Here is a 12681-nt window from a genome sequence, read left to right as displayed (position 1 = left end):
TGACTGGAGCTATACTTATTTTACAACATCTATTTCATTCATTTTTATCTGCAGTAGCAAATGGTTTATATGTCAGATGGATTCCCTGCTTTGATCAAAGTGTGAGCCACTCAACTTCTTACCACGTACCAACGTAGATATGAAGTTGGCAATGTGGGTACTTCATTGCATTTCCACCAGTATATATTCACACACAACTCCCATGACCAATCGACTTTTGGTATGGTGGGATGACTTACTACCTCAATGATACAGATAGACAAAGCACAGGTACAACCAGATGGAGAAGCCAGACTTAACACATGGTTCCTGAAGAGGGACAGCAGCTTTCCAGTAGTTGCTGAGGAAACAATCTGCATGACTGAATGATCTGACACTGTAATATCAATTAACAAGGCCTTGTATACTGGTATAGTATTGCAGTATGGTTAAAAGAAAGTGGAAACTATGGACATAGTATTTCCTGAGGACATGCAGATCAACTGTATGATTTAATGGTGATGGTATCCTCCTGCATGAAATATTTCAGAGGTAAAGCAGTCCACAATTTAGATTTCCATGCGAGGGCTACTCAAGAGACTTTTGGCATTAGAAAAAGGCAAGTTTGTCATTCTACGAGTCAGAGTGTGGAAGTTAAATCCATGTTAAGCACGTTACAGAACTTGAAGAGCTAAATGGATAGGTTGGACACACTGTGGATTAGTTAGAGAGCGGAAGAAGGAAGAACAGGAATGCTGGTCAGATGAGTATGATATTTTAATCACAAAGTCAAATAAGATAATGCAGGAGCATGTGGAATAATGAATAAGGTTACAGAAATGTGGATGAAGGTCTACAAACAACGCAGTAAACAGATTATCACAGTCATGACAAATCCCTGGTCCATATAGTAGTACAAGCCTATTAGCAGCTCTGATGACGAAGCTGGAAAAATGTATGGCAAAACAGATGAAATTATTCAAACAAAAATTTAATTGTAATGGGGAACTGAAATTCAATATGGGAAAAGAAGAAAAAGGAAAAATAGAACAATAGCGTGGACTGGGGAAAAGGAATGAAAGGGGAACTTGCTGGTAGAATTTCCCGTCAACCATGATCTAGATGTTGCAGACACTTGGTTTAAGAATGATGAACAAAGGTCGTATACGTGGAAGAGAACTGGACACACTGAAATGTTTGAGATAGATTATATAATGATAAGACAGTTATTAAGAAACCAGAATCTAAACTGGAAAACATTCTCACAGGCAGATGCGGACTCTAATCACGAATTATTAGTTGTGACATGAAGATTACAGTTCCCAATTGCAGAGAGGTAGAATAGTAAGGATATTGGATAAATTGAAACAACTAGAGGTCATCGAGAGTTTCAGAGGGAGCTTAAGGCAACAACTGATTGAAATGCACGAAAGAAATAAAACAAAAGATGAACAGATAGCTTTGGATGATTAAAAACTGAACACAGCAGATGAAAACCTACACAAAAAGACAAGGGCCAGTAGGAATTCTTAGACAACATGACAAATATTTAATCTGATAGATGAAAAGAAAAATATATAATGCACTGCATGAAACAGGCAGAATGGGATACAGATACCAAAAAAGTGGTGGGGGGAGGGGGGGTGAGGGGGGAGAGAAATAGGCAGATAGATAGATAGAGAGAGAGAGAGAGAGAGAGAGAGAGAGAGAGAGAGAGTAGGAAATGCAAATGGCAAAACAGGAATGGCTGAAGGAGAAATGGAAAGCTGTCACATCATGCCTAACTATAGGATAGGCAGATGCTGCTCATAGGAGAAATTAAGACAAATTTTTTGAAAAGAGAAGGAACTGCACGAATATCAAGAGCTCTGATGACAAGTCAACAAAATACTAAGGAAAAAAGAGAAAGCTGAAAAGTGGAAGGAATATGCAGAAGTGCTATATGAAGCAAGGAAACTTGATGACAATATTACAGAAAGGAAAGAACGGAAGACAATGAGATGGGTGACGTCATACTGTGAGAAAAATTTGACGAAGCACTGGAAAACTTGATGCAAAATAAGACAACTGGAGTGGATGGCAGCCCCTCAAAATTATTAGGATCACTTTAAGCATCAACTGTAACAAAAAATGTTCCTTCTGGTATGCAGAAAACATGCCACAGGCGAAATACACTAAGATTGCAAGACCAATGTAATAGTCCCCACACAAACGAAGGTAGGTACTGACATATGGGTGTATTATTGAACCATCAATAATAAGTCAAGGTTCCAAAATATCGACACAAATTATTTACAGATGAATGGGGAAACCTGCAGAAATGAGCTTTGGGAAGATCAGTTTTGGTTCTGGAGAAATGTAGGAACATGTGACAACTTATAAGACAGAAGAAAGGCAAACTCAAATTTACACCACTTGCAGACTTTAAAAAAGCTTTTCACGGTGTTGACTGGATTACAGTCTCCGGAATTCTAAACTTATTAGGAACAAAATACAGTATGCAAAAGGTATCTACAACTTTTACAGAAACCAGACTACAGTTCCAAGGGTCAAAGGGTGCGGCAGGATTGTGCTTCATTATCTCACCTCTGTTTTTCACCTCCCATTTCAAGAGCTTGTAGATTACTTTGAAGAATATCCAAAAAGTAACCTAAAACCTGATACTCATAACCTACATTCCACTTATCCACATTTCAGTTCGCATAGACTGAGAAAGAAAGTCATAATTGCTGCATCGGTAGGAGTACAAACAGGATGGCAGTAAATTACAAAGTTTACTAATTTAAATAATCACGCATATCAGAAAATCTATAGTTTCACACACACAGATATTTTTATAAATCACATAACTCTGTAATACGCTACTCAGCACTTGGCAAAGTTCAGAGCCTGAATCTCCTCAACATTCCAGTGTATTATTCCAAAAATAATGGTTTAAGGAACCGTTCACTGCTCACTTAAAAAGGGTAAATTTCAATATTGTATTCACCATGTGGATTAATAATGCAATGGGCAGCACACAAATTATATTGAGTAGAATGAAAGAAGCTTTTCAAATGCTACAATTCACGTGAAAGTCCACTTTACCATTACTATAAATGTGTGATCTTGAAGTTATTTCAACATCACTCGAAGTATCCATACGCAGCCATCTGACGGCTCGTGTTCCCAATTGCAGATTGCATCACAACGCATTTCACTGCAGATCTCACCACTGACAGTGATGTACAATGTTGACTAAACACTTTGAGTGAAGAGGCAGCTTCAGGGTTCCTTACACAGACACAGTAACATTCAGAGTGGAGCGCTAAATGGAACACTCATCTCTGAAATGCTAGGGCCCGTGACTGTGCTTAAAAAGCTGTTCCCTCTGCATACCCATTAACTGAACTGTAATTTGGTACATCATCATTAATCATTACATCAAATATAGTGCAGTATTTTCTCCATTCTGGCTTATATTTAAAAATGTGTGTGAATTCCTATGGGACTAGACTGCTGAGATCATCGGACCCTAGACTTACATTACTTCACTACTTAAACTAACTTATGCTAAGAACAAAACACACACACACACACACACACACACACACACACACACACACACACAAGGGAGGACTCAAACGTCCGTTGGGAGAGGCTGCGCAATCCACGACATCGCACCTCAAGCCGCGTGGCCACTCCACGCGATGGCTTATATCTAATTGTATGATATGGTTTTTTCCTTCAAAATTTACATTTATTTAAAACTATTAAACAGTATTACAGAAACTTTCACCAAACCCTGTACATTACATTTTTATGTCAAAGTACATATATTTTCCAAATTTCAGCTTTTTATCGCTCTTTCCCTGCCACCTGCAAAAAATTATGAAAAACAAATTTTTGTGGAAACTTTATTCAGTTTTTCTCAAACTTAATCTTTCTTATACCTATTTCATTCTACAAACAAATTATTAAATTCTAACAATATTTAATTTCTTTCTTATATACTTGTGTAATACTTCGTCTGCCCATGCACAGCCAAAGCACACTCAGTATGACCTTGAGGCAAGGTATGAAACGAAGGCAGTAACTGAGAAGAAAGTGAGGTAGGCCTATAATCTAATCCCCTAGTTATTCAATCTGATTCTATCCCCCTTGTTATTCAATCTGTACAGTTGCAAGTAATAAAGTGAGTGAGAGCATTTTTTCCTTTTTTTTTTTTTATTACCTCTTATGGGTGCATAACAGCACGGCAAGTAATAAAGAAAACCAAGCAGAAATTTGGGGAAATCAGTCGAGCAGAGTGGATAGTGTATTGGACAGAGGTTATAAGATGAACAAAGTTTTGCTATTTGAGCAGCAAAATAACTGACAATGGCTGAAACAAATATGATAATGACTACTTGCAACAGCACAAAAAGCATTTCTGAAAAAGAGAGATGTTAACAATAAACACACACAAGAATATACACTTTTGAAAAGTGGAGCTACAAAAGAATGCTGAATATCAGACTGGTAGATCATTGAGGAACTAATGATCAGGTACTGAATCAAATTGACAGATTGACAGGAGGGGGGGGGGGGGGGACTTTATGGCATAAGTTGACGAAAAGAAGAGAGATGTTGATGGGAGACATCCTCAGGCAAGGGCTACAAAACAATGCTGAAGATCAGATGGTACATTGTGGAACTAATGACCAGGTGCTGAATCAAATTGGGGAAAAAGGACTATATGATATAAGTTGATGAAAAGAATACCTAGACTGACAGGACACATCCTGAGGCAACAAGAAATAGTTAATTTGGTAATGGAGGGAAGTGCAGGGGCTAAAAATTGTCACAGATGTCGTACTGTGCCTACTGGCATAAAGGATATGTGCACGTACAAAGATTAGTGCAAACCCACCAGATAAAATAACAGAAGACTTATGAAATATTATTATTTCTATGATCATATTAAATGCTCTCACAACCCACAATCCATGTAATAATAATAACAATCTAAAAAAATCTTCAAACAGCTGAGTATGTATTTCTTTCAATCTTGTATTAGTCTGTCTCCCTCTCCCTCCTCTCTGTCCAATCCCTCTTTCCCCCTCTCTTTCCTTTCTCTGTCAATTTCCTCCTACCCCTCCCCCCTCCCACTGCCTATCCATTGCTCCCCCTTCTCTCTCCATCTCCTCCCCTCTCTCTGTCCATCTCCTTCTCCCCCATATATGTGTCCATTTCTTCCCTCCCCCTCTGTCAGTCTGTCTCTTCCTCCCCCTCCTCTCTCCATGTTATCATGCTCACCCCAACAGGACATTGGCTGTTCTTACTCTTACAGTATTTATTTCTAGATTGTAACTATTATGTGTACCAAAGTTCTTTGAAATAATTCCAGATGTTTAATGAGCTTTTTACTTGTAGCTTCACATATATTTTTAACACATTTATACACATACTTCACCAGTTATCTCTAGTGAACTTTGCCCTGAACTCTCATGCAGATCAATGTTTACGACATCATCTCTCCTGAACTATGTGGTGTACAATGACATAATTTTGCAGGAACATCCACTGGTATATGTGCCTACTGTCTGCATAATGTGTTGTGAATTGAGTTAATAGTAAAGAGTTAATAAATTAAAATGTCTTGCATGACACAGCAGTTTTCCGAGCATCTCAGTATTTGATGTCATATCTCTTCAACTATGTGTCGTACATTAACATAATTTTGCTGTTACTTTCAATGGCGTGTGTGAATACTGCTTGCAAAATTTGTCACAAATACAGATAGTAGTAAAGAAGTAATAAATTAAAACGTTATGCTTCGCATTCAGACATCGTGGGCTTTTTCACCCCCATCCCTGTGATAAGTAGGTAGCTCTTACCACCACAGTGATTCTTTCCAGGCAGTAAGTGATGTGTGTACCATGTTTGGTTGAAATCAGTCTAGTGGTTTAGGAGGAAATGGTGAACACACACACACACACACACACACACACACACACACACACACACACACACACATATGTATACCTGTCCTTTTTTCCCCCTAAGGTAAGTCTTTCCGCTCCCGGGATTGGAATGACTCCTTACCCTCTCCCTTAAAACCCACATCCTTTCGTCTTTCCCTCTCCTTCCCTCTTTCCTGATGAGGCAACAGTTTGTTGCGAAAGCTTGAATTTTGTGTGTATGTTTGTGTTTGTTTGTGTGTCTATCGACCTGCCAGCGCTTTTGTTCGGTAAGTCACCTCATCTTTGTTTTTATATATATATATATATGGATTACTCCTGATGATGTCCATACTCGTTCCTCCCTCACCATATTTAAAACACTGCATAGCTCAACCAAATCATTAAGAAAAGAAAAGCCATAAATAAGTTCCCTGCTATGTACATGTTATCAAAAAAGTCTTACAAAGATGATGTTTTACCACTTGATGTAACTTAAGAGTGTAGAATGCCAATGTCGAAGCACTTTTATGTGATTATTTTGGAATGTGCATACTTTATATTGGTTAAAATAAATTGCCTGAAGAAGCCACATGTTGGTAATATTTAAAATATAGTATACAAGACAGAAAAACCAAATATACAATTCAATCAGCAGTAAGTGGTTGCATATCAGAATATGTTAAAATAATGGCAGTAATTTCGTACTATTCATACTTACTTCGTCAGCAGAATGCCATTTAGGACCCAACAAAACTTCTAACTTCAAAATCTCTTCCATGAGGCGCTGGACATGTTTTGGGTTTAGATGTGTATCAGGGTGCGTAACCAGGGACTCAAGGCAGTTTAGGGCAGCTTCTATGAGACTGTTAAGCATAAAGAATACAATGTAATTGCAGTATATTTTCTCAAACTGTAGCAAAACACTCAGTTCAAAAATACAAAATGCACTTCAACAATGTTTTGAGATTTAATTAATTCACCCATAAGACACTCAGGTATTTAACAAAGATAAATATATGATGTAGGTGATGACCTGCTAAAGATAGCTACTCAAACTAGTGGCACTAATGTGCATTTCATGCAACTGTTTCAGCATCATGATCGGCCTCGTCTTACCGCGACTGTTAGGCGTGTTAACATGGGGCTGGAGAAGGCACTGATGGCAGAGGGCATGGGTCACATTTCAGTGGTACCAGTTGGGTCTATCAGTAGATCGGGTTTCACTAGGCATGGCCTGCACCTCAATACGTATGGGAAGGGGAGGCTGGCAAAGCTCGTAGGTGACAGTGTAGTGGGTGGTGGTGTGATTACACATGGAAAAATTCCTGTAGTAGTTGGTGTTAGAGCTGCACCTTTTTTTAGATTAAAGTCAGCTGATAGGTATACCTGCTTACAGGAAATCCCTCTAAGGGCTCACCTTCAGAGAATGTCATGTTTCCAAGTAGAGAAGAAATTAGCATATTTCATTAAAATATAAGCGGTATTAGAGATACAGTTAGTGAACTGCTTATAGATACTGACTCTGAAATTATTGGTATATCAGAGCACCACTTACATAATTTGACAGTTCAGAGGCTTCCTTTACCACAATAGATTAGCTGGCTGTTTTTCGAGGAGTTCATTGTAAGGTGAGGGAGTGGCTATGTACGTAAAAAACAGTATTCCATTTGAATCCATAGGCGTATCACGGCACTGCACTGAACAGACATTTGAATGTTGTGCAGGAGTAGTTGAATTTAGTGAAACTAAACTTCTAATTGTTGTTGTTTATAGATCCCCTAACTCTGACTTCAGAGCATTTCTGCTCAAGCTAAACAGAGTTCTTGATTAACACTGAAGGAAGTACCAGAAATTAATTATAAGTGGTGACTTCAATATAAATTTTGTATATGATGGTGCAAGAAAAAGGATGTTGGTAGATCTCCTAAATTCAAATGATATGATGGGGACTGTGTTTTTTTTCCAAATAAGGTGCCCAACAGCAATAGAGAATTTTTTAAACTTTGTCAAGAAACAAGAGTGGCAGGATGTTTATAGTGTCGATAACACAGATGATAAATATAGTGCTTTCCGTAACACATTTCTCACGCTCTTTGAGAGTTGCTTTCCATCAGAACATTCTAGAGGGAGAACTAGTAGTAATAAGCAGCTCGGACTAGTGGGATAAGGATATCATGTAGAACAAAGCAGGAATAATATAAAATGTTAGAAGTAGTCACAATCAAGCTACAGTAGCCTATTACAAAAAGTACTGTAAGGTGCTTAAAAATGTTATTAGGAAGGCAAAGAGTATGTGGTATGCAAATAGAATAGCTAATTCACAGGATAAAATTAAAACCATATGATCAGTTGTGAAGGAAGTGTCTGGTCAGCAGCACAAGGTCGACGATATAAAGTCGGTTCATAGTAAAAATATTTCTGTTACTGATAAATCAGATATATGTACAGTACTTAACAATCATTTTCTGAGCATTGCTGGGGAATTAAATAAAAAATTTAGTTTCTGCAGGGAATCATATAACTTTCTTGGAAAATACCTTTCTGAGACTGATGTCTGAAACACTCCTCTGTGATACAGACAAGGGGGAGATTAAGTCAATAATTAAATCACTGAAGACGAAGGACTCTCATGAATATGATGGAGTATCTAGCAGAATATTCAAGTACTGTGCTGCACATATTAGCCCTGTATTTAGCAGTATTTGTAATTTTTTCTTTAGGAATGGTCAATTTCCTGAACGATTAAAGTACTCAGCAGTAGAGCCGCTTTATAAAAATTGAGACAAAGATAATGCTGACAATTTTAGACCTATTCCTATGTCATCAGTTTTTGCTAAAGTTATTGAAAAGGCTGTGTATGTAAGGATAATTGATCATTTTATATCACATAATTTGCTATCAAATGTACAGTTCGGCTTTAGAAGTCGTTTAACAACTGAAAATGCTGTATTCTCTTTCTCCGTGAGGTACTGGATGTGTTAAACAAAAGGTTTCGAATGCTAGGCATTATTATTATTATTATTATTATTATTATTATTATTATTTATTTTTTTTTATTTATTTATTTTTTTTTTAACTTAGGCGTTTCATTGTGTTGTTCACAAAATATTGCTCCAGAAGTTGGACCATTGCAGAACACGGGGAGTAGCTCACAAATGGTTCACCTCTTAGTCTAGCAACAGACAAGAAAAGGCCATTATTCACAATGTTGAGAAGTGCTGTGATGTGGGGTCTGAGAGGGGTACAGTCAAGTAGGAGGGTGCCCCAGGGATCAGTGTTGGGGCCTCTCCTGTTCCTTATTTATATAAATGATATGCCCTCTAGTATTACGGGTAACTCTACAATATTTCTGTTTGCTGATGACACTAGCTTGATAGTAAAGGATGTTGCGGGCAACACCGGTCCCGTTTCATATAGTGCAGTTCATGACCTAAGATCATATTTTCATTCACTTATGTCATATGGTATATTTTTTGGGGTAACTCTTCCCATTCTAAAAGGATATTTTTGGCTCAGAAACGGGCGGTTCGTGCAATAAGTGCTGTTAAGTTCACGAACTTCTTGTCGACCCCTGTTCACGAGTCCAGGTATTTTGACATTGGCCTCTCAATATATACACTACTGCCCATTAAAATTGCTACACCATGAAGATGATGTGCAACAGATGCGAAATTTAACTGACAGGAAGAAGATGCTGTGACACGCAAATGATTAGCTTTCCAGAGCATTCACACAAGGTTGGCGCCGGTGGCGACACCTCCAATATGCTAACATCGATTTCTCATACACAAACAGCAGTTGACCGGCGTTGCCTGGTGAAACGTTGTTGTGATGCCTCGTGTAAAGAGGACTCGATCCCTGAGTCAACAGATGGGGATGTTTTTCAAGACAACAACCATCTGCACGAACAGTTCGATGACATTTGCAGCAGCATGGGCTATCAGCTCGGAGACCATGGCTGTGGTTACCCTTGATGCTGCATCAGAGACAGGAGCGCCTGCAACGGTGTACTCAACGACGAACCTGGGCGCACGAGTGGTGAAACGTCATTTTTTCGGGTGAATCCAGGTTCTGTTTACAGCATCATGATGGTCACATCCATGTTTGGCGACATCGTGGTGAACGCACATCGGAAGCGTGTATTCATCATCGCCATACTGGCGTATCACTCGGCGTGATGGTATGGGGTGCCATTGGTTACACGTCTCGGTCACCTCTTGTTCACATTGACGGCACTTTCAACAGTGGACATTACATTTGAGATGTGTTACGACCCGTGGCTCTACCCTTCATTCAATCCCTGCAAAACCCTACATTTCAGCAGGATAATGCACGACCGCATGTTGCAGGTCCTGTACGGGCCTTTCTGGATACAGAAAATGTTCAACTGCTGCCCTGGCCAGCACATTCTCCATATCTCTCACCAATTGAAAACCTCTGGTCAATGGTGGCCGAGCAACTGGCTTATCACAATACGCCAGTCACTACTCTTGATGAACTGTGGTATCGTGTTAAAGCTGCATGGGCAGCTGTGCCTGTACACGCCATCCAAGCTCTGTGTGACTCAATGCCCAGGCGTATCAAGGCCGTTATTACGGTCAGAGGTGGTTGTTCTGGGAACTGATTTCTCTGGATCTATGCACCCAAATTGCGTGAAAATGTAATCACATGTCAGTTCTAGTATAATATATTTGTCCAATGAATACCCGTTTATCATCTGCATTTCTTCTTGGTGTAGCAATTTTAATGGCCAGTGGTGTATATTCCTTACTGTCATTTCTTGTTAATAATATTAGCTTATTCCCAAGAATAAGCAGCTTTCACTCAGTTAATACTCAGCAGAAATTCAACCTGCATTTGGAATGGACTTCCTTAACTCTTGTGCAGAAAGGTGTGCAGTATACTGCTGCATCCATTTACAATAACCTATCCCTCAAATTCAAAAATCTTAGCAGTAATCCACCCACTTTCAAATCGAAACTGAAGAGTATTCTCATGGGTTACTCCTATTCTTTCAAGGAGTTCCTTGAAAAATTAAGCTGATTCTTGTTGTATTGTTGATTGTGTTTACTTAAACTTATGGATTGACTTTTTCGGGCTCATAAACATTTTATTTTTATTTGCTATTACTTTTATGTTGCAATTTCATGTACTGACTTGTTCCACGACCTTAGAGATTTGCTCCTCAATTTGGTCCTATGGAACTTCATGTGTAAATAAATAAATGAATAAAGATAAGCATATGTGCCTCTTTATACCATTAATTATAAGGAAATATAAATCAGTATGTGTTTAAAGTCAGCAGTGCACTTTCTAAAGCCATCCTGTTGTTATTGTTGCTAAGCTGAAACCCCTTTGTCTTGCATTCACGCAAATACAAGTCCTTACAATGCACCCACATCATGTGTTTAATTTTAATACAAGTACTTAGTGTGTGTTATGGTGGTGACACAAGTGTTAATGAATATCCATGTCACTGTGAATTTTTATACATTTGCTGCTCCTTTTTTTTATTGTCCATCAATCAGATTCTCTCTCAAGTAACACAAGTGAAGTGCCTTCCCGTGTACTCTGTAATTCATTAAGTAACAGTGAGTACCCTTTTTCATACTAGCACACTCCAGTCACTTATTTGATCATCAGTCTTTCCTTACCACTTTACTCTATGCAGTCTTTTTTTCTCTTTGTACTATATTCATCCTCTACTACTTTATTCAGGCACTGTACACTAATTTAAATCAGTAGTAATACAAAAAATAATGGTTCACAGTAGCAGGAACATTGTATAAAAACTTTCCTGAAGTGGAAAAAAAGTAGATGTGAATTAAAACGAAAGTTTTATTTCTGATGAAGAGATGAGGTGATATTTAAAACAATGAGATTTAATCAGAGTGTATACGTGGACAAGGAAAAAAAATTCTCAGATTTCCCGGTTAAAATTACACTTTCTACCAGGTGACAGCATATTTTCCCTTATCAATCCTTTGAATGGTTATGGTTTTATACACGGGCGTACAATTTCTCAGCATTTTAAAAAACGAAACTCAGGGAAAAAGACAAGTTTTGGAAATATCTTTGATGTGCAGCAACATGTACACTGCTTATTTTCAAATTACGAAAGTATACATTGGAATTCCACCAAACACTACATATTACTTTCCGAATCATTGAAATTGAGAATGCGATGCACTTTTGTAAGCCGTTTGTAGCTCATGTCATGTGATCTCGCCAGCCAATGACAGCGGATATTCAAAGCATACGACACGTGATGTAGTCAGCCAACAGCAACATCACTGTTAAGTAGCACGAACACACAAACAGGAAAAGTTAATAGTTTAAATTAATATACATGGTGTTGCTTCAAGAAAAGAAAAGCTTTCACATATAATATTGGTCTCAAGCTGCAAGGAGAAGCTAAGCTTTCGCATATACCGTTGATCTTTTTTGCACGCGTTACACTTTAAGTAAATTTTTAATAATGACACAAATGTCTGAACTTCAGGGTTCAAAATTCTTCTAAATGGCTCGTCATCAAAGAGTTGATTTTTAAAAGAGAGTCAAATGCTCTGTGATTTAATAAATTCATTGTACATTCTTGTACATAGTTCAACTTACGTAAAAGGATATTTACTTTGAAAGTAACGCTTTTCAAACCACTATACGCAATATTTTCCCGCGACCTGTTAGAAATAGGTTCGTTTCAGCAGTTGCCAGAGAGCGCAGATAACAGGCGACACCGCGCTTGGGTAGCTATCATGACGTAGGAAGCCCGTATGTA

General features: G+C 38.2%; 1 protein-coding gene across 1 annotated transcript in view; it reads right to left on the bottom strand.

The window, feature by feature from the left end:
- Positions 1 to 12681, bottom strand: part of LOC126471421 (importin-13) — a 194382-nt gene that overhangs the window by 146252 nt on the left and 35449 nt on the right. The window contains exon 6 of the mRNA XM_050099560.1: positions 6622 to 6766. Within this exon, the coding sequence (XP_049955517.1) occupies positions 6622 to 6766 (145 nt within the window). The remainder of the gene's footprint in view (positions 1 to 6621; positions 6767 to 12681) is intronic.

The sequence above is a fragment of the Schistocerca serialis genome, chromosome 3 (assembly GCF_023864345.2).
Source record: "Schistocerca serialis cubense isolate TAMUIC-IGC-003099 chromosome 3, iqSchSeri2.2, whole genome shotgun sequence".
Lineage (NCBI taxonomy): Eukaryota > Metazoa > Arthropoda > Insecta > Orthoptera > Acrididae > Schistocerca > Schistocerca serialis.
The sequence above is the reverse complement of the archived record's forward strand: the minus strand, read 5'-3'. Positions and strand labels throughout refer to the sequence as shown.